This window comes from Sardina pilchardus, chromosome 2 (assembly GCF_963854185.1).
Source record: "Sardina pilchardus chromosome 2, fSarPil1.1, whole genome shotgun sequence".
Classification (NCBI taxonomy): Eukaryota; Metazoa; Chordata; class Actinopteri; order Clupeiformes; family Clupeidae; genus Sardina; species Sardina pilchardus.
This window is the reverse complement of record NC_084995.1, coordinates 8,764,672-8,790,553: the sequence shown is the minus strand read 5'-3', so window position 1 is coordinate 8,790,553 and position 25,882 is coordinate 8,764,672. Positions and strand designations below refer to the sequence as shown.

Sequence of the window (25,882 nt, the reverse complement as noted above, 5' to 3'; positions counted from 1 at the left end):
AAAGGAAAGTAGCAGAGAGAGAGAGAAGAGACAGAGAGAGATAAGAGCCATGCTGGATTGTAAGTGTGGGTGGCTGTTTGCTGGTACTGATGTACTGAGACAAACGGAGCGAAGGCCCCCCTGAGATGTGGGTCCTCTCTTAGATAACACTCACTTTGTTTGCTCTTGTTTGTGTCGGTGAGAGGGAGGGGAGAAGACGGAAATGGGAGGATGAAGAAAGCGTGTGGAAAAGTCTGGAAAGGGTGGAGGCTGAGGTGTTATGTAAATGTGCCCAGCTGGACACAGGGGGATGTCCTGGTTTCACTTCAGCATGAATAACAGTGTTCAGACAGATAAACAACCCCACATCCATGCACACACACACACACACACTATGTTTCTCTCTATCGCCATCTTACACACCAGCAAATGCACACTACCCCACACACTGACACAGGCACACTAATCTGGAATTGCAGGTGGGAAAACCACCTTGACACTCTGTGGAAAGAAACACGGCTCATTCATGCAGTTCATTCAACTTGGCCTTTATTCACATAGCTGATATGCTGAGGGCAGTCCTGTCCATACATTCCACTGCCTAACACACACACACACGCACGCACACACACACACACTCACACACACACACCACCCCTATAGGCAGACAGTCTGTGAGAGATGTGGTAGTAGATGTAGTCATAATAATAATCATAATAATAATAAGTCATAATAATGTAATAATAATAATAATAATGTCATAATCATAACAATAAGTCATAATAATAATAAAAGCAGCATCCAGTAAAAAAGCCTCAGCTGAAAGATGTGAAGGTCTGCCACAGCAATACAGAGTTGGTCTGCACGGTCCCACGATCATTCAGTTAAAAAGGAACTAGTTCCCCATAAATAAACATCATACTAATAGACAGCATAAACAGAATCGTCATCGTCATCATCATGGTCATCAGAATCAGAAAATAAAATGCACACATTATCCAATCAAGGGTAGAAACTTAGGAATAAAAAAGTGACTTAAGCTCTTTGAGAGGGTGTACTCATGTGTGTTTGTCTGTCTGTTGTGCATATTTTAGTGTACTTACATGTGTATGTGTAACGGTACATACTGGGAAGACAAAGACATCCTCCCTGGACCCTATAATGGCTGCTATGTGGGCATATGTGTGTATGCATATGGATATGCTTGCGTGTGTGTGTGTGTGTGTGTGTGTGTGTGTGTGTGTGTGTGTGTGTGTGTGTGTGTGTGTGTGTGTGTGTGCAGCTCCTGCCAGGGTAGAGGAGCTGAAGGTCTTTGATGTGTCTCTCCAGTGAGCTGGACCTCTGGACTTGCTTTGTCCCGATGTGGCCCAGTCCCCTACAGAGGAGCTGGCAGGGGAGGACACACGTCCTGTAGTGCCTCTGGTGGAGGCTCGAGGAACTGCGAGCCAATCCTGATACCATACGGAGAGTTCCGTCCAGCTCAGTTCAGTTCACGTCAGTTCAGGCCAGTACGGCTCGGTTTCGTTTGGTTTCAGTACGGACGGTGAGGTTTTGGATTGGTTTTCTTCTCGAAAAAAACAAGGCCTCCCAAGGTTAGTGTGCTGTCTGAGCATGCTCATAACCACCCACTCCAGTCTCTTCTCGCTTCCTGTCCATCCCCACGGCACCTCAGGCGTCTCCACGGCAACCAGCCACGGTGCCGTGACGTAACGTAACCACCTCCTTCCCTACCCCTGCCCCCCTCCTCAAAGTCACAGCCATCAATAACTTAAAAAATAAAAAAAAAGACTCAAGAGGGAGAGAGGTAGAAGCAAGAAAGAGAAATGGTGAGAGAGGGAGAGAAAGAGAGACAGAGCGGAAGGAAAAAAATAAAGAGAGAGAGAGAGCATAAAAACCTCCCTAGTACTGATTAAAAACAGGGGAGCTCAGGTATCCCACCAGCGAGTGCCATTGGCAGCTCGTGAATGTAAACATATCCCATGGGGCTGAGCGGCGACCCCCCCCTCTCCTCCCTCTCCTCCCTCCATCCCTCCCTCCCTCCTGCGGTCTGCATGGTACGGTACGGTAGGGTGCGGTCCAGCTGGGTGTGGTGTGCCCCGGGTTCACTGGTACTGGAGGTAATTCTTAAGGGACTGGGGCAGAGGCAAGGTCTCGATCTCCTGCAGCCGCTCCCGGCCCAGCGCCAGACGAGCCGCCCGCCGACACAGGTCCATCAGAGGGAGAGGCTCCGCTGCAGAGAGAGGAGGAGACAGGACACGCGGATTACAACTCTGCCCTCCAACAAATAAAAATACACACTATTATGGTCTTTTTTTCCATTTGATTTCAAATGTCAATGAATTCAAATCGAATTAGCACACAGATTGAAAATAATAACACAGAATGGGGGGGGGGGGGGGGACTAGAGAAAAAGAAGAACAGAGAAAAGAGCTGATCTGATGGGTTTAATGAAGATGTTTCTTTCTACTTCTTCCTCCCTCCCTGACAGCTATGAGTGTGTGTGTGTCTCTGTGTGTGTGTGTGTGTGTGTGTGTGTGTGTGTGTGTGTGTGTGTGTGTGTGTGTGTGTGTGTGTGTGTGCGCATAGGAGCATCAGGGCCACATCTGACAGGCTGTTTTAATAATGAAGGCTCTTTGCCACCAGTGTCATGCTCAGCCCTGCATGGGAGAAACAGCTCCAGCACAATACATCTGTTGTGCACACTTGCATGCACGCACACAAAGCAAATGTGCTACACAACTAACATCACACACACACACACACACACACACACAGTCACAGCTCCCAGACATCTCCTCTGCAACCCTGTACAAGCCAAGGAGGATCATGGAAGCAACAGCCTCTATGTGGCCAAACAAACAGCAGAAGTGTGCAGCGTGTGTGAGTCTGCATAGCAGGGAGCTGTAGTCTCTGTGCATGTAGTAGTGAAGAGGGGAACAGGTCCTCAGTGCCAAACACACAAATGCTGATCTTGGATGTGTAAACAATGAGGGATGGATAGAATAAGAACCGGCGGAGGAAAAGGCAAGCATAAGAGTGGCACCGTCAACAACACAAAACTAACCACCAAAGTCTAACGGATCCGTGGTGTTGGAAGGTTTGCTTGACTCACGTGCAGGTGTTCATACACACGCGTCCAATCCAAGTACGAAATCGCTCTGAGACAGTTAAGCTGTTATGATTTGGTAATGATCTGGTCATTCAAAATAAGCGGCCGGATATCAATCGTGAATCAAGCCCATTCACACCAACACACCACGTGCGTACACACACACGCACAAACACACACCAGTGCTGTATCAGCAGAACATAAAAGGCTGGGTTATTGCAAGAATTACCAAGAATTAAAGTCCAAAAGCCTATAAAACAACGCGGTAATCGTGAGCAGGGTTAAATTTAGCCACGCTGGAAAACCGCGCACTAATCAGGCTTTATGGCGCTCTCTCTGGCAGCCGTGTGTGTGCGCACAGATGGCAGTTTTGTTTTGAGGAACTCGCATGTGCACACATTCGCTAAATCAAATATGAGCTTGTTTTAAACTAGGTGGACAATGGTAGATTCCTGCTGTCTGGGCTCCAACGCACACACACACCAAAATAAGAGAGCAGAGTGAGGTGAGACATGCAGCTGAGGCTGTGTGTGTGTGTGTGTGTGTGTGTGTGTGTGTGTGTGTGTGTGTGTGTGTGTGGTAGATGGTGCTCAGAATAACAGGCTCCCTGTGCTGCATGCACTATGAGAGTGTGTATGTGTGTGCGTATGAGAGCATGCTTGTATATGTATGTGTGTGTGTGTGTGTGTGTGTGTGTGTGGTAGACGGTGTTCAGAATAACAGGCTCCCTGTGCTGCAGCTAATAAACATGGTTGTCCTCACAACATCCCACACCAGCTGGACAACAGGACTGCATGAGAGAGAGAGGGGCACACACACACACACACACACACTTTATCAGTACTCCCTGGCTCAGATACACAGCAGGGACAAAATACAGCTGAAAAATGGAGTGAGTGTGTGTGTGCACTACGACTTTATTCCGCGTTTGTTTTTAAACCAAAACCAGTCTTCCCCAAAACCAAAACCAGAATTCAGCTCTGCTGGAATGGTGTGTGTCCTACATTACACTGCACAATACTAACTCTCAGAAAGCTCACATGACCATTCATGTTGGTCAAAACGCTCAACAAAACAAATAAGAAAGACAAAGAGGCATAAGGAGAAAGACATACAGTAATTTCCTGCATATAAGCCGCATTGTGTATAAGCCGCAGGACACAGTGTTTTATGCAAGTTAAAAGAAAAAAGCCATATTAACACCATATTAACTTCCCCCCTGTATTAACCTCATAGTGGAAGAAATTTAGCAAAATCAATGTATAAGCCGCGGCTAATAGTCGGGAAATTACGGTACAAACTGTGTGTGTGTGTTTGTGTGTGTCTGGAGTAATTAACACTGCTGCTCTGACACCGTCTAGCCACAGGTCATCTCAGCATGGCCCGTGGCTCCTTCTCGAGCTGTGTGTGTGTGTGTGTGTGTGTGTGTGTGTGTGTGTGTGTGTCCTATGTAGGTCGGACTCTGATGTCCCCGGCCAGGCCCCTGGTGTGGAGCAGACTCAGTCAGGAGGCCTGCAGGAGGAGACTCATGCATGCGGCCTAACGGCTGCACTAGCAAAGGAGGCTGCTGCTGCTCCACACTGGCATGGGCCAACCAGTCTAAACTAAAAACTAGACAAAACAAAACAAAACAAAACAAAACAAAACAAAACAAAAAACACAAAAATGAAGGAAAACAAACCAGACACACTCAGAGGTAGGACAGATACAGAGACCTCTGCTTCTCCTTCTCCAATACACAGTACCGTACAATGACACAGTACAGTACATGAGCGTTAGCTCTACTCAACACAATGGGCCTCTACGCCCAGCCCTGTCCGGGGGGGGGGGGGGGTTCTCTGGACAGGAGCTCTGAGACGGCTGCACATTGCTCAGCGAGAGCCCAGAAATGGAGCCCAGTTCCGCGCAAATCTCTCCACATCACAGTGGTCAGCACAGCTTTCAGCACCGTGATTAAGTACTGGGGCGAAGGATGCTGACTCGGCAAAGTGTCCAGAAAGGGTGGACAGGAAGAGAGACAGGCAGAGAGGAAATTAGAGAGCCAGTGAGAGAGAGAGAGAGAGAGAGAGAGAGAAAACGTACACGCCACTTTATAGGAAGAGAAAAGAGAAGCTGAAGAAAACAGATCAGCTTTCGTATCAGCAGAGACACACACAAACACACACACACAGACCGCTGTCTACCCCTCTATTTCCACAATGGCGAAGGTCCATTCCCCATCATAATTCCCCATGTGAGCGATGACAGGCGATGTCAGCCTGTGCCCTTGTGGCTTCATCTCTGCCGTGTCCCGCCACACACTGATGAATTAGCCACTCGCTCCCGTCGGCCTTAATGAAGCCCATAATGATCACTATCAGCGGCCCCAGCGCCCTTCACATCACAGTCACCCAGGCTGCCGCACCGTACGGCCATATTAAAGCACATCACACTGGCCCGTCCGTATGGGAGTGGAGAGGGTTAGATGTCTGGCTTAACGCCGGAGCATGGCCACTCGGACAGATCAAATGCGAGTCAAAAATATCCAGGTAGGGGGTATCCATTCACATGCACAGACACCCTTCACACTCTCTCTGTCTCCTGCCTTTCTCTCTAGCATTCCCTCTCCCTCACAGACACACAGACACACACACACACACACACAGACTCTTCTCTTCTTGCGCTCTCACACACACACACCATGGTGCTGCTGTGAGACGGTGTGTTATGCGAGGATGGTCGAGGCAGGAGTGAGGGTGTGGCAAGCCTCTCGCCCCCCTGAGCTCACTGGATCCACTGACCGCCTTGGCTGCAGTGTGTACCAGACACAAAGGCTGAGGGCGTGTGTGTGTGTGTGTGTGTGTGTGTGTGTGTGTGTGTGTGTGTGTGTGTGTGTGTGTGGGTGGGGGCATCTTTCTCATCTGTCTGACAGCAACAGAAGAAAACACTTCCTCCCTGAAGGTCAGACAAACACATAAATGAGCTTGCATCTGTGTGTGTGTGGAAGGAAAACAGTGTTTATACAGACAGGTAAGCACAGACTGCAGCCTTAACTTGAGCGCGAGGGGCAAAGTGGTTGGCTTGGCAAACTTCAGAAACCTGATAGTGTACTTCCTGAACAGTGTTAGGAAAATGCAAAGAAATCATATCAGGACCAGCTCTGACCTCAAACGGACCTACGATTGTGTGTGTGTGTGTGTGTGTGTGTGTGTGTGTGTGTGTGTGTGTGTGTGTGTGTGTGGTTGTGACTAGCTTTAGTAATGCAGCATGACTGACAAATGTCTACAGGGATGTCTGTGGGAGGGAGTGATCCTATTCAGCTGCAAATACACACAGATAAACACACATATACACGCACAAACAAAAACCCAGACACACCGGTAAACACAGCTGTACAAAGACACATGCAAGACTCTCCTACACACCCAGTCTTTCTCTTCCTTTTGTACAACTATCTGCGGTGCACATTGTGCACACACACACACACACACACACAATCACGGCCTGGTCCCCTGAGGGTGTGTGTAGTAAGAGTAGTGTGTGTCCTTGACGGGGTCTTCAGAAAGCCACTGGGAAAGTGTGTGTGTGGGAAAGGTGGGGAGATTCTAACTGGTCTGATAACAGGCACATTGTGTCCTTGAGACACAGAAGGCACGTTAAGGGAAAGGGAGGATGATGTAACAGTCCCCCGCACAGCGTCCAATCGCAGGATCGGTCCCTTTTAATTAGCCGGTCAGATTGATGTGCGTGTCTTATTGGACTGGGGAAGCGGAATGGTGTCGGAGATTAATTACGGCTTCTGTTCCTGGATGCTGGGAATTGGTAGCGGAATGATCCGGGGTAACAAAAGGCGGAATCTTCGTGGTGATCAAATTTGCCCCTATTAAGGCAGGCAAACTGATGGGAGCCCAGAGGAGACCATGAGGCGACCGCCGGCATCTCTTAAGAGCGCTCACATCAAATTGTGTCCGGCCAATGTCCGATAAAACAAAAAAAACCTTCAAATTGGCCTGGTGCTCTTCTTCCAGGAATTTTCGACGCAATGAATCCCCCCGAGGGAGGCCCACACACACACACACACACACACACACACACACACAGGTCTTTAAGCATGAGTGACACATGGGCCTAAAGTAGGCCTGGTGGGGCGACAGAAGGCCTTGGCCAGCGGAGATGATGGAGGAGAGGCCAGGAGCGCAGGGGTCCTTGAGGAGAGCCCGTGCTGATATACGAGTGGGCAGGGGGAGAGGAGAGCAGAGCAGGCTGCAAATGAGGAGCCCTGGCCTGCGTGCAGCAGAGTTATGGGCCTGGGTGCCCACCGGCCAGAGGGAGCGCTCCTGATCCACAGCAGATACACACCGAGCACGGGGGGGCATAAATAAGACCATCAATAATAGCAATACAACATCCTACACTACATACACACACAGCAAGACACACACGGAGGCTGTAGCTGCTTTCCCGCACGTATGTGTGTGTGTGTGTGTGTGTGTGTATACTGAAGTCTGATATGTTATGGCATCTGTTAGGCTATGTACCCTGTGAGCTCATTAAACAGTGTGGAAAGTACAGAACACAACGTGCTCCGACAGACAGACAGACCGACCGACGGACGAGGCACCACTCACACAGCTGATGAGTCATGCGAACCTCCCCTCTCCCTAATCCACATCCCACTCCTCCTCTCAGTTCATCCTCATTCCCTGCTCCCAGTCCTCCTGTCCCAATTCCCTGCTCCCAGTGTCCTTTTCCCAGTTTTATGCCCCCCCCCCCCCACTCCCACTTCCTCTCCCAGTCCTTCCCATTTGCTCCCCGCCAGCGTTGCCATGGGCAGAGACGAGGGCTGGTGGTGGTGGGTGGCGCGGACGGTGCCCCAGATGGACAGGGCTGGTTATGGACGGTGGCTGCATATTGAGCGTGGCGCGCCTCAGACACACCTGATTTCCTCCACGGCCAAGGGGGACCAGACGCAGCCAGCCAAGCCAAGCAGGGCAGAGTACACACACACACACACACACACACACACACACACACACACACACACACAAACTGTGACTCGCCATAAAAACAGAAAGAAAAAGGAAGGGAAAAAAGGGAAGAGACAAGAAAAATAATCAGTTCCACCTCTCTCTCTCTCTCTCTCTCTCTGTGTCTGCTGCTGAGAGAGCGGTGACTATCCATGAGGGCGTAAACAGCTTTGTCAAGCTGACAGTGGGCTGGGGAGGAAGCAGAGGAGGTGTCAGGAGGCAGCAGACGCCGACGCCGCTCAAATGGATGGCTCTCTCTCAGAGAGATCTGTCTACCGGAGGGGGGTGGGAGCACTGGACCAGACTGGACAGGACTGGTGCTGGGTTGAGCTGCCCAAAGGAGAGATGCCCCCTCTCTCTCTCTCTCTCTCTCTCTCTCTCTCTCTCTCTGCTAAACACCTTAACTGCGGCAAATGATCTAAACGTCTTCCTCCCTCCCTGCTCTCTCACTCTTCCTTTCCCTCCCTCTTTCTGTACTTTTAACTCCTCCCTCCATCTTTGTCCCTGCTCGCCACAGCGCAGCGCAGCCCTGATGAGGCTGTGGGCGTGGAGGCCAGAAGAGCCTCAGGGAAGGGGAGGAGAGAGGGATGGAGAGATGAAAGAGGAGAAGACAAACAGACTGCCGAGAGTGTGGATGGAGAGAAGCAGATAAGCTATGGCGGAGGGAGATATGGCTCGAGGGAGTGTGAAACGGTGATGGGGGGGGAGGGGGGGGAAGGGAGGCGGCAGGCAGCTGTGGCTAATGCTGACCGCGGCGACTGTTCACAGTGAAAGGCCGACTACCTGACATGTTCTGCAGGAACACGGAAGTCGGACGGTAATGACCTTTTCAACTTCAGCATGTCTGACATGACGGAGACATCATCCTCCACCCCCCCCCCCCCTCCACACACACACAGAGTCATCAGTTGATAGCATCTCTTTCCCTGTCCCCTCTTGACCGCACAAATGTGAAAAAGGAAGCAGACAGTACCAGACGCGTATCCAACATCTCCAGCTCATGCCATTAAATCGCCTCAACAGCCACCCCCACCGGCACACAGGCTGTCCCCAAAATAACCACTTCCTGTGGCAGCAGCTCTCGTATCCTACCAGCCACCCCCCCAGCCACCCCTTCCTCCTCCTCCTCCTCCTCCTCTGCCTCGAGGCCGTCGCTGCCGTTTAGCCGTAACATCACACCAGCCGCCGGCTCCAGTAAAGCTCCCCCGTTTCATTTGGCTTTTAATAAATCTCTTTTAAGTGCCTCCGGGGAGCAGAGCGTGCGTGTGTGTGTGTGTGTGTGTGTGTGTGTGTGTGTGTGTGTGTGTGTACGTGTGTGTGTGGGTCCTATGTAGCTAGTGGCTGCTGTGGACAGGAGAAGAGGGGAGAGAGGGGAACTGTCAGGGCCACAGCACTATAACTCGCATAAACAATTTACGGTAAATCTCATTTCACACACACGCCAGAGGAATTGAATCACAGATTATAAATCCCACGGTGATATATATAAGTAAATAAATAAATGCAACCTTGTGGACATATAGGTTGCAATATTTACTAGAATGCCTTGCCACAAGAGTCTCAAAGTCGTGATGATACTTAGTAAATAGGCTAGCACTCACTGTTATTGCTACTGGAGAGAGTGGCCGAGAGCAGTAAGATCATATTAATATCACCACAAAGGAAATTATGAGTCAGCCGAGCAGGAATCGCACGACTGAGTGGCCCATCAGCATAGAAAATGACACATCCCTCTTTAACCTCATGCTGCAAACAAACCCATGGCGAGATGGACGGACAGATGGACGCGTGATCGGATGGATGGATGGATGGACGGACGGATGAGTGTGCAGTTGGATGAGCACACCGTGTGATTCACTGCCGCGTCCACAAGCTTGTCTACTCAGCTCTGAATGAAAGCACCCGTGTGACCATGTGACGGTGGGAGCGAGCCGGCCGTATCAGGCGGGCAGTAAATAATGTGGTTTATATCTGCCTGATTGTGTCCATTGAGATCGCGCAGATCCAGCCTGTGCTGCGCGCGGCAGTGTAATGCAGCCTAAGCTCCCTGTGATGCATTTCATAAAAACAAAATCCCTTTGTAATTTCAATTACACGGCTTGCTGAGCACCAACCCAGCCCGTTTACACACACACATCTGGCACAAAAAGACTTTTATTAAGAAATCCTGGAGCTGAAATGGTGGGGCAAGTTGTTAACGCCTTGCTAAGGTAAGGGGATGTGGCACCCAGGGAGTCCTTGCCCTGATGAAAAAGTGCATCACACTACGTGCTACGATGCAAAGCCACATGAATAAGTGGAAAATAGGTCTTCATGCCCTGTAGCAATACGACTTATATTATGCAGGTGGCTATGCATCATCAAGTACTCAGGAACAGCTGAACACCACAGCAGGAACCGTGTTTGTTTCCAGGACAAGACTAGATCCCTGTATGCCCACGTGAAGACTAGTGTCTCTGCTATCTGCAAGCTATGTGGACTAATGTCTGTAAGCTAGGCTATGTGGACTAATGTCTGTAAGCTAGGCTATGTGGACTAATGTCTGTAAGCTAGGCTATGTGGAGTAATGTCTGTAAGCTAGGCTATGTGGACCAATGTCTAAGCTAGGCTATATGGACTAATGTCTGTAAGCTAGGCTATATGAACTAGTGTCTCTGCTGTCTGTAAGCTAGGCTATAGACAAGCGATTGTGCAGTCTGTAAGCTATATAGACTATTGTGCCGTCTGTAAGCTGCTCTATAGGCCCATGTGCTGTGGGCGTAGTGGTGGGAGGTTCAAACACAGGCCTTCTGGGGGTGGGTTGGATGACTCAGAGAGAAAGCGTCTTGCGGCAGGTTCCTCCTGGGGGTAAGACGGTAAGCCACACTCACAACAATAGCTTGCAGTTTAGCTTGTGGTTACTTCTCCCTCCATAGTGTTATTCCTATACAATGCATTTGCATACCTAAAAATACCACTGGGCTTCTGAGAAACTTGTCTACTGCAACATGTCCCTTGCACACTCTGAAACAGGAGGAGGCTGGAGCTCTCTGGTGAGGTGCGGCTGGTGCCAAACAGATGCAGTTTTATATAACTGTGCATGAGAGTCCGACCTTGAAATGGGGAACGTGTTCAGGATGCTGGAGAAAAGTTAGTGAGTTGTAGGGAGGGTGTGGTGAAGTGATGAGGGGGCAGAGAGAAAGAGAGAGAGAGAGAGGGAGAGAGAGGGAGAGAGAGAGAGAGCGCGAGAGAGAGAGAGAGAGAAAGAGGGGGGGAGAGGGAGAGAGGGAGAGAGAGAGAGAGAGAGAGAGAGAGAGAGAGAGAGAGAGAGAGAGAGAGCTGCTTAAATGCAGTTGAGAGTCAGGGTGACCTTCAAGAGATGATTGAGAATGTGACACATCAGTCAATCATTCATTGTCACTATCTCTCATCCTTCTCAGTCACTCCCCTGTTCACAGTAGCATGTCTTCCCTCCTTCAGTATCCATCCCTTTTTCTCCCTCTCTCTCTCCCCCCTCTACCAGTCTCCCGTTTATCCAGCGCAGTACTCATCCTTCTCTCATCCCCCTCTCTCCATGCCGCTCTCTCATTCCTTCTGTCCCTCATTCACAGTTTCAGCCCAGAGCCAATGAGTCACCCCACCTCCATCCCTGTGTCTTGCCCCCTCATCATGATTTGCCCCCCCCCCCCCCCCCCCCCCCTCCCTCGTGGCTTAGGGATGTCATTATGTCCCTGGCGTTCTCTCAGGCTGTCACTCAAGTCACATGCAGGTATTGTGCTTCTCTGCTTGCTCTAGTCTCTCCCTCTCTCGCCGCTTCTTCTCTCCCTTTCTTCCTTCCCTTCCCCTGATGTGCTTGAGTTGTCAGTCTATCATTTCCCCCTCCACCTCCTTCCTCTACTCAATTTCAATGGCGTAGCAAAGCATTTGTAGACATATCAATTCATAAATAACAATCATTAATCATTACAAATTACGGCCAACAACCAGTCCTTGGAATAGCAATTGGTATACAGCAAACTAAGATCAACAACCCTTCACGCATCTCCATACTGCACGGTAGGAATGATCATCTTGAATTCATCAACATTGCACGATAAAATACAAACTCATCAGCTGTCTTGATTACGGAGCAGCGCGACAGCGCGTCAACCAAGGCTGGATTTAAGAGCGCACTTTACACTCTTTTCCATACAGGGCCCTGCCTTCCTCTCCCCACCACCCCTGTCTCTGTCTGTCTGGCTTGCAGTACGACCTCCCGTAGGTCATGTTCCCAATAGTATGTCTCTCAATTGTTAAGTCTCTCTCTCTCTCTCTCTCAACAGTGACGTTAGTCACCCGGCCACATTCCCTTCTCTGCGTCATGTGTTGAGGTGGAGTTGGTCCCTTCCCCTCGTCTGTCTGTCTGTCTGTCTGTCTGTGGCTCATTATCTGTGCTGCTCTCAATGGGGACCCTCTCTGGAGGCCCTCCAGCTGCCGCCACTGCTGCTGCTGCTGCTGCTTCCCCCTGCCTGCCTCCCTGCCTGCCTGCCTGCTCATACTGCTCTGAAAATGCCAGTCAGGACAGAACAGAGGGAACTGGGGAGAGGTCGAGAGGGAGAGGTGAAACAGAGATGAAGGGAGAGAGAGAGAGAGGCGGAAAGAGAGAGATGGGAGCGAGAGACCAATAAAGAGATGGAATGGAGACAGAGGGAGAAGGCACCGAGCGAACTGCCAACTGCGGAAACAACAACAGCGGCGGCGGCGGCAGCAGCACAACGGGGCTGTAATGCACTCCACTGCACACACACACACACACACGATTACGGGATTCAAAAGCCTGAGCGGCGCAGCGAGGCACAGGAGATGCTTCCACCGCACTGGCGTCCAGCTGGGAAGCTCCGACACCGATCCCCACGAGGGCAGGCCGCGGCAGCTAAGGTCAGAGCGTATCCGCAACATGAAGAGAGACCGGGGCCGCCGCGATGAGCCTTCAGCACGGACCGGTTCCTCTCCAGGGGGACCGTGAACGCAAACACGGACGCGGCAGACCGTTTGAAGCCCTCTGATCGCCCTCGCTGCCAGCACGCCGGGGCTTCACATGGAATCTAGCAAAAAAGCACAGCTGCCATTTTGATTTCACATGCATCCTGAAAGACGGGGCTGATCGGCTGTGTGTGTGTGTGTGTGTGTGTGTGTGTGTGTGTGTGATTAGCTCTGAGGCTAAAAGATGAAAAAAAGAGAGAGGCAGATTAGACAATTGCCCTCTGAGATATTAAGCCGTGAGTGAGTGAGATATTAGGCGCGTGTGTGTGAGAATGTGTGAGCCGCTGTGATGTTTAATGCATACTGTGGATGCCTGGAGCTAGGTGTTAAGACCGCCAGCCCACTTGTCAAACACGCCGCCACTCCAGCCAAGGACAGAGCAGCCCAGAAAGCACTGAGCTACGGCAGAACTACGAGCTGTGGCCAAACACCTCTCTTTATCGCTCTTACTCACCAACCCTTACATCAAACATCCATTCTGCTCATTAAAGCAGGAACACTTGACCTCTCCTGTTCGCTCTTCTACCACCAAACGTGCACACACACACACACACAAAACACCCTGCCTCTCTCCTCTCTGCCTCACACACACACACACTCTTTTTCAGCAACACAAACACCTGCTTCACCTGTCTGCCCTGGCTCAAAGGCCGACTCTCTTCTTGAGTGTGGGCAGCAGGTGACTGGGATGGAGGCGGTGAACTCTGTGACCCGCCCGGCTCTGCCCTTCTCTGCCCAGCATGCCAACCCGTCCAGCGGGGAGCTTGCGCCCGCCTGAGCTCCAAGCGCCAAAGGAAACAGAAATGACTGGGGCACAAAGGTCACTTTCAATCCCCCTCTCGCTGACACAGAATTGCTCAGCGCTCCTTTTCCCCCCCAATATAACCCTCTCAGAGACTTAAACACACGTGCCTGTGCACATGCACCAACACACACACACACACAAACACACGTGTACACACGTGCCCAAACACGCACACACACACACAGACACATATCCAGTCATGAGTCAGTTGCTGATGAAGAGGGGGCCTGTTAGTCAGACGCCCTGTGGACTGGTCTCAGAACAGATGAACTGCGAACGCGTCCCTCCTCTGTACTGCAGTGAGGTGTGCGTGACTGATGGCCTGCCTCTCCCAGCGCGGACATGGTCTCCGCTCCCCTCCATCCCTTCTAGCGGTGGCACCTCAGAGGGACATCTGTATGGCAGACCACGCCTGCACACCCAGCCCTGCTTCAATGATGCGGACATACACACACACACACCCATACTGAACCTGCCCTACACAAACACTCATGGGGCATGGAGGTGGAGGACTGAGAGAGAAGGACAGAGAGAGAGAGAGAGAGAGAGAGAGAGAGAGAGAGAGAGAGAGAGAGAGAGAGAGAGAGAGAGAGAGAGAGAGAGAGAGAGAGAGAGAGACACACACACACAGTCCTCACAGATGTGGTGTGTGTGTGTGTGTGTGTGCGTGTGTGTACATACACGTGTGACTAGACAGTAGAATGAGGGGAGTGAAGGTGGCTGTGAGGGGTAAACTGTTATTTGAAATTCTGGACTTCGTCTTCTCAAGCCCAGGGGTGTGGCAAGGTCATAAACTGTCAGGAAAAGACAACTTCAAAACGCACAGACACACACACAGACACACACAGACACACACAGACGTCACACACACACAGAAGCATAGAGGCCAGGAGACAGACACACACAGTGACACACACGCTAATCTCCTGCACAGCCAGATGGATGGTGATTATGGGATAGGGAGGGCAAAGGGTGAGATTTGGGGAAAACATGAACCGAAATGTGTTCAAGGACAGGAGTGCACACACACATACATGCACAGGGACGTGGACACACTTCACCCCTTCCACAGATGTAAGCGCACACACAAACACACACACACGACCCAGAACGACCCATGTTTGCCATTCCATAACAGCACACACACTGCAGCTGTGTGCACACACCGACTGTATCTGGCAGGCAGACTGAAAGACACATAGCTACCGCACCATATTGTTTCCCGTTTGAAACCTAAACACACTTTTTCACCCCTAAACTACACTACTCTGGCACTTTGGAGCTCCTGAAACAGAGATTTGAAACTGTGGTCAGGCCCATATTCACTGGAAAACAAAGAGGTCCATCTTTTATCCCTGATTGGCCCTTGACAGTCTGATGTATCTGGACTACCCATGATGTCCATCCCTAGCCTGCCAGTGGTGATCGCAACATTGAGATGATGAAATATATTTACTAGCACTACTTACTGCCTTTGGCAGCATCTGCAGAGCACTTCAAATCTGCAGTTTACAGCGCTGACTACTGCGTGAATGGCCATGTGATTTGGGTGAATGATCATGTGATCCACCCTTCAGGTGTCCCCCTACGGTCTATGGGTACCGTGTCCCACACGGACCAGATGCAGAATTTGCAAACCTGCATGTGGACAGAGAATGTATACAGAATGAAACATTTTAAAATAAAAACAGAATAGACTGGATGTAGCCATAGACAGGCTGACACGACGAGACAAAACAAACACACACACACGGACAGTTGGCACAGTTGATGAGCGCTGAGTAAGAGAAATAGAGGCAGAATGAAGCGTGGACAAAGCCCTTGTAATCAGCCCAGCGGGGGAGCGGGTGGAGCGGGTGGAGCGGGTGGAGCGGGTGGAGCGGGTGGGGGAGCAGGGCCACGTGTTCGCCGCTCTTGAGCCCTGGCCTGAAGGAACGCCACCCTCCCATCTACTGCCATCCTCCTCCCAAGCTCCTCTTTGATCCCACAAATCCCCTCTTTTGTCTTTTTTCCTCCATCTACTGCTCTCTCTCCCTCTCTCTCTCAATCACACTCTCTTCACCCACTCCTCTCCCCTTTATTCTCCCTTTCCTCCTTCCATCAACAGTCTTCCCTTTCTCATCTATAATGTTATCCCCCACCTTCTCCTTCCTCCTCGGCTACCTCACCACCACAGTGATTCAGACCCACTGCGCCAGAGTCAGGTGCTACTTGGTGCGTCATCTTGCCCAGGGCGCTCTCTCTCTGTGTGTGTGTGTGTGTGTGTGTGTGTGTGTGTGTGTGTGTGTGTGTGTGTGTGTGTGTGTGTGTGTGTGTGTGTGTGTGTGTGTGTGTGTGTGTGTGTCTAACATAGCCTTCAGTCTTTAGCAGGATAAACCACAAGATGCATGTGCTGACTGGACGAGTATGGTTAGACGCGTGTCTGATCCAAAACAAATGGCCATAAACAAGCACATGGCAGGATAAACACACGTATGGTGGTGTGTGTGTATGTGTGTGTGTTGGTGTGTTTGTGTGTGTGCCCTCAGAAGACCCTGGTTGGTTTGCAGCTTAAAAGCTTGTGTGTGTGGCTGGGAGTTGGATAGGCTGCTGCTATTGCCGCTGTGTGTAATAGACTGCAGACTGAGTTTGAATAGCAAATATGAGGTGGGAATGACATCCATTAGTCCAGCAGCACACACACACACACATACAGACAGAGAGAGAAAAGGGGAGAGAAGGGAGAGAGGTGGGGTGTGAATGCAGAAGGCTATGTGTGTATGTGCAGAATCTTGGGCTCATGCTGTACCAGTGGATTTCAAACTGTTAGCCTGTTCAAACACACTAAAAAAACACAGTCAAAGTCACACCAAACCTGCCATTCCTTATCTATCCACTATTCTACATCAGTGGACACACTGAACCACAAATAAAGTTGAATAATTAAGGTCATTATTCATTGCATAGTACTGACATCCTTTCATAAATGTACCACCTCATGTTGTTCCCTACATGTAATTGCTTTTAGGTAAGCGTGTGACGCAACAGGGGTCAGGCACACACAGACTGCAGCTGTGGCCCAGAGCAGAGTGTTCTGCAGCCCTTGATCCTCCAGAGGGGGAACGCAAACAAAGAGCCCAGGTTCACCTCCGTGCGCAGGGATTCAATCTGTGGGCCGGTCACGGGCCAATGTCATAGCAGCTCTCACATCAGACCTCTGAGCTCCAGGCTACAGCTCGTGCCTCTGTCTATTCAGCCCATTACTGAGAATGAAGAGCATCACTGACCGACATCTCAGTGCTGGGTGAGGTATTAATCCTCTGTGAAACATACTGTATGAGAAAACCACAGACACATGTCTGTATGCCGTGTAACACATGACTTGTAGTCTATGTGGGCCAGATCTGACTGAAGGACACGGCGAGCGTGCAATACGAGCCCCTAATGTAGTTCATCGGTGACGCGGCCCTGTAGTCAACCGGATTACGGGCAGCAGAGAGCGTTTATCGGCAGGCAGCTCCAGTTCTGTGTGCCAGAATGACTGATCGCTGAGCGGGTGGTGGGCATGTACCACATTAGCATCCATCAGACAGCACAGGAGCTGGGGCTTGGCAGCTGTAAAGGCCCCGCATGCAGTTCAGCGCACAGGACAGGACACGTGCCGCTGGTACAGGAGCTACTGCTCTCCTCGCTGCTGCAGGGCTGTCACTGGAGGCCCATGTTGTGATTGTTTTCTTGAGATTATCTTTGCTAAACGCACCCTCTTTTCTCTCTCTCCCTCTCATTTTCATTGCTTTTTAAACTGCTGCTCTCCCCTCTTGCAGTTAGGGTTCGCTGTTAGCATCACAATAAAAGAGAACATAAAACATGTGCATCACAAAAAAAAAAGCCCACACCCATTTCCGCACTGCTGGAGTGTGTGTGTCTGTGTGCGTGCATGCGTGCGTCTGTTTTCATAGTCATGATCGTTGTGATTTTATTACTTCATGGGTGATGCCGTATTAAAACTCTACTCGAGTGCTTCTACTGCTGCTTGCCCTTCCTGGTTAACATTCATAAAACGTAATAGGCAGCCATCCAAGCTGCAATCTGTTACTGGGCATGGTCATGTGCACACAAGCATTGTGTAATAGGAGGTGAGTAAATACCTCTTCTTACGACATTCAGGCTTTCAAAGGGACAGGCGGACAGACGTCTACCGGAATGCAGATGATGCAGCTGGATTCAAACATGGCAGAAGGCATCCATTTGTGCTGACTTGACAATCTGCCATTAACAGACTTTTCAAATGTCAAGGTTTCAGTGACTATCGATCACGGTGAAGAATGGACGACGGGAACTCACAAGTTAGAGGTAAGGCGGTTTTCAGTTGAAAGTATCAGGCCACAGAGACTTGAGAAATGCTGTGCATCAGATGCTAAATTTGAAGCGTTTTCCAGGGAATAATTAGATACTTGTGTGCGTGCGGAGTGCTCACTGTGTGAGTCGGAGTCTCAGTCCTCTCCTGGCACGTGTTTCTGTGAGACAAGCAAAACATCCCTGATGGGCTACACTACACCCACCTCTCAGTCTGTCTCTAATGATAAAATATCAGTGTTGTTGGCACCTATTTTACCTTAAACCTGTGAAACATAATACATAATAAGTTGGTAAGGGGGGGGGGGTTCTTAGAAGACGAATGAGGGAATGAGAGAGATTGAGAGAGCGGGAGATAATCACTGGCTTCCATCATGCCTGCAGGGGACATGAATGCGAATGAGAAATGACTCTTGTTGTCTAAAATGTCTCTGCCACGCTGTCAAATCAGAGCCTATTCATCCCATTTGTTTCGCCCCGGATCCTCTAAACATGGTTTACACAAGAGAAGAAAAGGGAAGGAAAAAAACGCAAACCTCTCTGAAATGCCAGAAATGGCGGAGTCAACAGTAATTGCTGCCAGGGGATGGTCTACACACAATAGCCTTTAAAAGGTTTAAAGGAGCGGTACTCCATCCTGGCAAAGCAACGCTTGAACTCAGCAGCCAATCACATATGCTCCAGCCAAAGCCCATTTTTATACGTCCCCTTTGTAGAACCAAGGTGACTAAATGAATGCTAGAGTCTATGAGGAGCATTGAACAAAATGTGATGAAACAATGTACTGGATTATAACTGAGGACTGCCGCGCCATGCTGTGTTTGTCTCAGGTCCAGAGCTGAGGCTCCTGGTGCTGGGGCCCAGCCGCGTGGGGAAGAGCTCTCTGGGCAACCTGCTGCTCGGGCGCCAGGCCTTCGACACGCGGGGCGGACGGGGCACCGAGGCTGCCCGGGGAGAGGCCAGCGGACGCCGCCTCCTATTGGTGGACACCCATGGATGGCGCTCGTGGGGGGAGGAGGGTGACCAGGAAGAGGAGGAAGATGATGGAGAGAGTTGGGAGAAAGAGAATGAGGCGAGGAAAAGGAGGAGGAGGGTGTCCAAAAGTGAGAAGTTGGAGCTGCTGGGCGCTCTGAGCCTGTGTGACCCGGGGCCCCACGCCCTGCTGCTGGTGCTCCCCCTGCTGCACTTCAGCCGGCGGGAGAGCGCCGCCCTGCAGGCCCGCATGGAGCTGCTCACCCCCCGGGCCTGGAGCCACACCGTGGTGGTGTTCACGCTGGGGGACAAGCTGGACGGCGGACTGGGGCGCACCGTCCAGCGGCACCTAGAGGGCGCTGGCGAGCAGCTGCACCGGGTGCTGGGCGCCTGTCGCTACAGGTTCCACGCGGTGAACAACAAAGCTCCGGAGGACAGGGCGCAGGTGGCCAGGCTGCTGGAGAAGGTGGAGGAGCGGGTGATGGAGAACGGCGGGTGGCACTTCTCCCTCGTCATGTACTGCCGCATGGAGGAGGAGTGGGCGCGCCGGGAGAGGGAGGCCAAGGAGCGCTGGGAGAGGGAGTGGCAGGAGAAGCGGCACGAGGCGTCTCTGATGGACACATGGCTGCGTATGGACACAGTCTCCCGCCACTCCGGCAGGCTGCAGCCAATGGGCCCCACACTCAAGCCAGTGTGCCAAGGCTGAGGTGAGTGCACTGCTCAAATATCAAATCATGTTTTGGCATTTGCTCCGACAAGTTTTTTTTCCATAGCAATTAAGCACTTTTAGTATGGGGGGGGGGGAATCTGGTACCGGTACAGCTTGCTCGAATTAGGCTCAGAGCTGTTATTTACAGCTTAACTGGAGCAAAATACCTAAGTGCCTGTAGATGGCCATAACCAAGATGAGAAAGCAATAAAACAAGCAATTAATTCTGTTTTTTTATGTCGGAGCACTGTAAGTGTTTACCCAACATAACTCCTCCGACTAATGCATAGTGAGTATCCATACTGCCTCTAATGCATACTTAGGTAGAGCGCTAGGTTTCAACTCAAAAAGCCTTGGGAGCCATTTGCCCCTGTGGCTTAAGGGGAGCTTAACTGCTTACTGATACAGCAAGTCCTCAGCACAAGGGGCCTAGCGTACATGATCCTCGCCTCCATTATAGACGATCACGCTGTCTTACTTAAGGCTTTGAGGGAAGTCACTGTTGCGAGGAGGGCTGGGAGTTTTCCTGCTTCTTACAGTGTTTTCGGTGAGTTAGTCGCAAGCCCACTCGGTTTCACAGCATGACTTACGTCTTATTGACCAGATGACGCAAGCCTGCCCCTGACGGCGCCACAAGGTGTTGGGTCACCATGGTCCAGCAGTTCAGCGCTTGAGCGTTGGCGGTAACGATCGTTAAGGCCAGAAGAGAAAACACTCAGTCATAACATACAAAAAGACCTCGGAGGTCAACAGAGCGCCCATCCGTGGCCGGTAAAGACACTCGATGGAGAGACTATGGGAACTTATGGGGGCCGCGGCCCTCTAATCTCATTAGATGCAATCTCCTCGCCGCAGAGACAGAGAGGGACCACAAGCCATGTCTGGAGCCGAGCCTAAGTCCCCAATGGCCTCCCCTTATCACAGCACAGATTGCATTGATTAATGGAGCAGGCCTTATCAAAGGCACTTATTCGGGACTTATGTAAGGCCTTATCAGAGCAGCGAGATCCAGAGCCAGAGGGGGCGCACAGGTGGATATGAGAGGCGCTGTGCGTCAGATGGCCAGCCAATCGCTTGCCCTTGTTCCGTGAGCCGGGCTACACATTCAAAATCCACTGCAGGTGGGAGAGAGCGCAGGTCCATGAGGGATACACGCGGGTGGATGAGGGCGGGTCACGGCAAAGAGCTCTACATGCTTTTTTAATTTGTCTAAAAACCACCTCCTCTCCCCCTCCGCCTCCGCCTCCCTCTCTCCTTGTTAACACTCCCCTGTGTTGACTGATGGCCGTGTCGCACAGAGCTGATCCGTGAGCTCGGGCTTTAACTGATCGCCCATTTGCACTTCGACTTGCTCTGAAGAGGTGCCGCGGCTCCCCAGGCAGTCGAGCCGATCCATCAGATGAAAGATAAAGAGGAGGAGACGGAGAGAGGGAGAGGGGGAGGGGGAGGGAACAGACAAGGGAGGGAGCCCAGCAAGTTTTTCAGAAGCTCAAAAACTTCTGCAGCTTGTGACTACCGAGTGTAATGCGTGCGTGGGGGAGGGCTTTGTTCAGACTCGAGGCCATAATCTTCCAATCCAGCAGCATCTGCCTCTAGAAGAGCCAGGTCCCTGGATATGTTCCTGGATTAACGGGTCTGCCTGGGAGTGTGTGAGTGTGTGAGTGTGTGAGTGTGTGAGTGTGTGAGTGTGTGAGTGTGTGACACTGCTGCTGATGCTACTGCCGCTATAGTTGTTTGCCAATTACCCTTAAACTTCCATCCAAAACTTCTCCCCAACAGATGCAGTGCTCAAGCAGCTTACGGATCTTCAGACTCACTCAGACGCTTGGAGGCGTCACACACACTGGGTTGCCAAAGGCGTGTTCTGGCCCTGAATCCTGCCTGGCTACCTTTGCCAGCGTTGGCTGCTGACCTACACTCAGTAATTACGATCAACATCACCACACCGCCCACCCCCCCAACTGCCCAGAATTCACTCGACCAGATCTACCCCCGCCAGTCATAATTTACCATTAGGTCGGCTCTGCCGCTCGGCCCCTGCATGGACTCTGGAGTTGGACCCACTCAGCAGCAGACGCTGCGGCTGTGATGGACAGCAGCTCCACTGGAGCCGCGCCAGAAGGTCCTCAGGTCTGTTCCTAAACCGCCTCGTCTTACTGGTGCCTTTACAAGCTGCCTTCAGAGCATCGGAGACTCCTCACCACCACCTCACCTCTGAGCATGTCAAAAAAAAAAAACAGGTGGGCTTGAGCTCCCTGGGCTCCACGGACGTTTAAGTGTGCTAATGTATAGCTGCCGCTTTAGTGCTTCATCTATACCATCCCTCCTTTTCATTTATTATGCCGTCAGCGCTCCCATCATGAGCAGTATTTGTTCAGGGAGCACCTGTTTAATAAAGCCGTTCTTCCCAACAGCAGCTCCTGTTCGCCTCTGAGGCTCAATTTCTCAGACTCTTACACGGTTATTTCTCCGGCCCACAGCACTCATATAAACGCGTTATTGTTGTTGACGCGCTCTCGCACACACACCCCTTCGCGCACCGAGTCTACCGGTTACACTGTTAACACAATAACAACCGAGCACTTGTGTGTTTGGAACACATGTTGAGGGGGTTCACGCCGTTTCAAATCGAGAGGAGACGTATCTCTTTAAGTGAATAGACTGAGCCTGGTGAGCAAGAAGGAGGAGCAGAAGTGTTGGAGGATAGGACCAAGAAGGGCACCTGCTGTCTGTGTAGTCGGCAGCCAATTTCCTTTCTGCTGAATGTAATCTTCCCTTCAGGCAAGAGCTTCTTAGAATATGCAGATTGCCATTTCAGATAAGAGAGAGGATAGCACAGCACTTGGGAACACTTTTCAGGAGACACGTGCGTACGCGTGGTGAGGGGAGAATTGGATTATTAGAGCGAGAGATATCCCTTTCACGCCTTCTCCTCTGACCATTTTGTCTCTGCTCTCAAGTCTCCGCAGGAGGAGCTCCATTGACCTCATTCCAACGTGCGTCTCTCTCGCTCTCGCTCGCTCTCATACACACACACACACACACACACACAGAACCATCAACCACCCACACATGTACAGATCCATGCATATGCCCTATTATGCACCGATACTCATGTACAAAATCTACAAATTGACACCAATACATCCAGAAATACCACCGTACAGAGTGGTGCTGTGAAGTCCCCATGTAGAAAAGCACCGTACTGTAACAGCACACCGATAAGGCCTCTGGCGGCCTGGTTTCCTGACCCAGCCTTCCTGTCGCCGCTGTAAGAAAACTCCCCGATGCAACCAAACCCGTTGGGGTGAATCCGATCTCTAACCTAATAAAACCGACTTCAGATCTAGAGACTTGCACTTGAGAAACCTGCAGACTAGAACGCCCCCACCTCTCCCCAGAGGCACTTTTATGGCCTCTATATCTCCACGAGCACGGCGGATAAAAAGATGAACGCTAAATGGAAAAGTGCTGCAGTCATTAGAATGTTTTACGCTTACACGGTCACAAAGCCCATCAATATGATAACTCTTCCCTCAGAGGACTCGGGCACGTACGGTGCAGCCAAGTTAGCAGCCTCCGTGGACGTCGTGGGCACTGGGTGCCCGGGGCCTGAGGTGCCACGCAGAGCGCCGGACTGACGGACATTAGCCGACATTTCGTGGGAAATAATAAAAAGGGTTTAAAGTGGGCATTTCCTTGGTGCAGGCCGGGGCCAACTGACTTCATGACCGCAAGGTAAACGTGAGCTTAGGACCATAGTGGCACAAAAGAGGGAAGAGAAGCAGATAGTTCACCAAAGAGGGGAACTCTCACACCCGCATGACCCCTCAAGTGTAAACACTCACACCATGGCCCCATTCACACCTGGTAGTCAGTATTCGATCTAGGCCATCTCACACCTTAAAGCAGTTGCGTGCGCACCTGCCATTAAAATGTGATGTGATCTCACGAGTGCCTCTCGGGTCTTACTCACAGAAGAGCAACAGTGTATGTTTTCCCAATTGCAACGACAACATTCTCCGATGGACACTGAACTTAAATGGAGTCATTTTTAAAGCATTAAAGGCTGTGAGGTTCCTCAGAACACATGCCCTCTCAAGCAGAGACACACACACCCATTCTGATACATACAAAGACTCCCTTGGGCTTGGTCTGGTGTGACTTCGTGCAGTAGCAACAGTGGTCTCTGGAGGCCCAGTGAGCAGAGAGGACCTATGTTAGGATGGCCATTCCATACGTTATCTGTGCATTACCACTTTTATCTATACAATGCCTTTTACTTGCCTGCTATCTTACGGCCGGCCCCATGAAGATATTCATCTGTTTTAAGAGCAGCTATGCCGTAAAGTCATTCTTCCCACGGTAGTTCAGAGTCCCTAAGTGACTCTGTGGGGGTGGGTGGGGATGTGGTGGTGGGGCTTGAGTGGAGGCGATGCGAGGCCGGATCCATGGATTCCAGCGTGTGCGGTGGCAGGGAGGCGCAGAGTTGGCCTCGAGATCGATCCAGCACAGCGCTAGCGAAGGACAGGGACGGGGCTGAGACGGACGTCTGGCGCCCTGCGGTAAGACGACCTGAGCTGGAGGGCGTGCAACGTCTACAGGGGCTGTGCTGCTTCCCCTGCCCGAGGCAGCGGTCACATTCCTCCAGAGGGGCCCCGAGACACCGGAGCCCTGCTGCTGTGGCCACATCACCCCACACCTCCGCCATCAGCCCAGCCCCTCCCCTCCCCGGGACAGGGTCCAGCCAGGGCGGACGCTCATGAGGGGCAACGGTGAGCAGGCAGGAGTAGGTTGTCCATAAGGTGATGATGAAAAGGGCCAACCTTTTTTTCAGATATGTTGCCATTGCAATCACAGCACCAGTTCCTAGTGTCCTGATTGAATGAACAAGTTCAACATATAATTCTAAATGAGAAAAAAGACCAAAAAAAAAATGTTGCCCAGCATCAATGCCAGTCTCCCAAAAGAGATGCCAAGCTAAACAACACTGCCTTCTGTATCACCTCATTACAAGTAATTATAGGCGCAGTCTTCAGAGGAACCGTTTCATTTTTAAGCTCCCCAACAGATACATAGAAAAGACAATAAAGCAGATCAGCACATCTGAATCCTTTGAGGCATCCTTTAGACCTGAGCTCCACATGCCTCCTGATTCCAGAGGCTTCTTTTGGTCGCGTACACCTACATTTAGCCCCAAGACAGGCTTCTCTTCTAAGGCCTTGATCCTGACTACACACCAGCCATCTTAAAAGCATTTGGAGGGTTTGGAGTGTCACAGCAGCCCTGTTTGTGTTTGTGTGTGTGACCGAGCGAGCGAGCGAGCTGACCTGAAAAGTGTGTGTGTGTGTGCGTGTGTGTGTGTGTGGAGATCTGTGGGGGGTTCCTGTGAAAGGAGGCAGGGCAGCTGAAGGCAAATATTAGCTCTGCCAGCGGGCAGAACGGCACAAAGATGTCTCCCTCAGTAACAACAAGGCCCAATGTGTCAGGAACTCAATAAGGAAACAGATGCTTGTCCATACAGCATCACTTACAACTACTGTGTGTGTGTGTGTGTGTGTGTGTGTGTGTGCGTGTGTGTGTGTGTGTGTGTTTTTGGAGGAGCTTTGTGGGAGTGTGTGTCGGAGTCTGGGTCTGTGAGAAAAAGCGAGTGAGGGACAGCAGGACAGGAGAACAGAGCAAGGCTGGCAGCAGTGTTTGTCTGTTGTGCTTTGGCTCTCCTCGGAACGGTTTTGTTTGGGCGTTACAATGGCTCTGCGGCAAGGCTGCAGTTTTGGGAGCTGAATGCTGCTAAATGCAGCCTTTATCTTGGACTTAAACACCCATTCACTCACAGACAAGACAGCAGCACAGCAAAAACAGCCCTTTTCCAGCAGGGATGTGTGTGTGTGTGTGTGTGTGTGTGTGTGTTAGGGTGCTGACAAGTAAATCTGGGCCGGATCTGGCGCGCACTAATGCCCGAGTCA

The 25,882-nt window shown here is 51.1% G+C and overlaps 2 protein-coding genes across 2 annotated transcripts in view; one reads left to right on the top strand and one right to left on the bottom strand.

Annotated features, from left to right (window-relative positions):
• Window positions 1–511: 511 nt before the first annotated feature.
• spsb4a (splA/ryanodine receptor domain and SOCS box containing 4a) overlaps window positions 512–25,882 on the bottom strand; it is a 35,808-nt gene continuing 10,437 nt past the window's right edge. Inside the window, exon 2 of the mRNA XM_062517420.1 lies at window positions 512–2,209. Within this exon, the coding sequence (XP_062373404.1) occupies window positions 2,082–2,209 (128 nt within the window). The 3' untranslated portion in view covers window positions 512–2,081. The remainder of the gene's footprint in view (window positions 2,210–25,882) is intronic.
• On the top strand, window positions 18,205–22,271 carry zgc:136870 (uncharacterized protein LOC664693 homolog). The gene is made up of 4 exons (XM_062515661.1): window positions 18,205–18,232; window positions 19,066–19,193; window positions 19,290–19,914; window positions 21,696–22,271. Exons 1-3 carry the CDS (start codon window positions 18,205–18,207, stop codon window positions 19,911–19,913), a joined length of 780 nt encoding a protein of 259 aa, XP_062371645.1. The 3' UTR covers window position 19,914; window positions 21,696–22,271.

Bases quoted from the DNA above. Each gene is read 5' to 3' on its own strand.
- zgc:136870 (XM_062515661.1), top strand. From the start codon at position 18,205: ATGGACGACGGGAACTCACAAGTTAGAG. The intron at 18,233-19,065 runs GTAAGGCGGTTT...TGTTTGTCTCAG, and splicing joins CGGGAACTCACAAGTTAGAG to GTCCAGAGCTGAGGCTCCTG. The intron at 19,194-19,289 runs GCCAGCGGACGC...GATGGAGAGAGT, and splicing joins CCGAGGCTGCCCGGGGAGAG to TGGGAGAAAGAGAATGAGGC.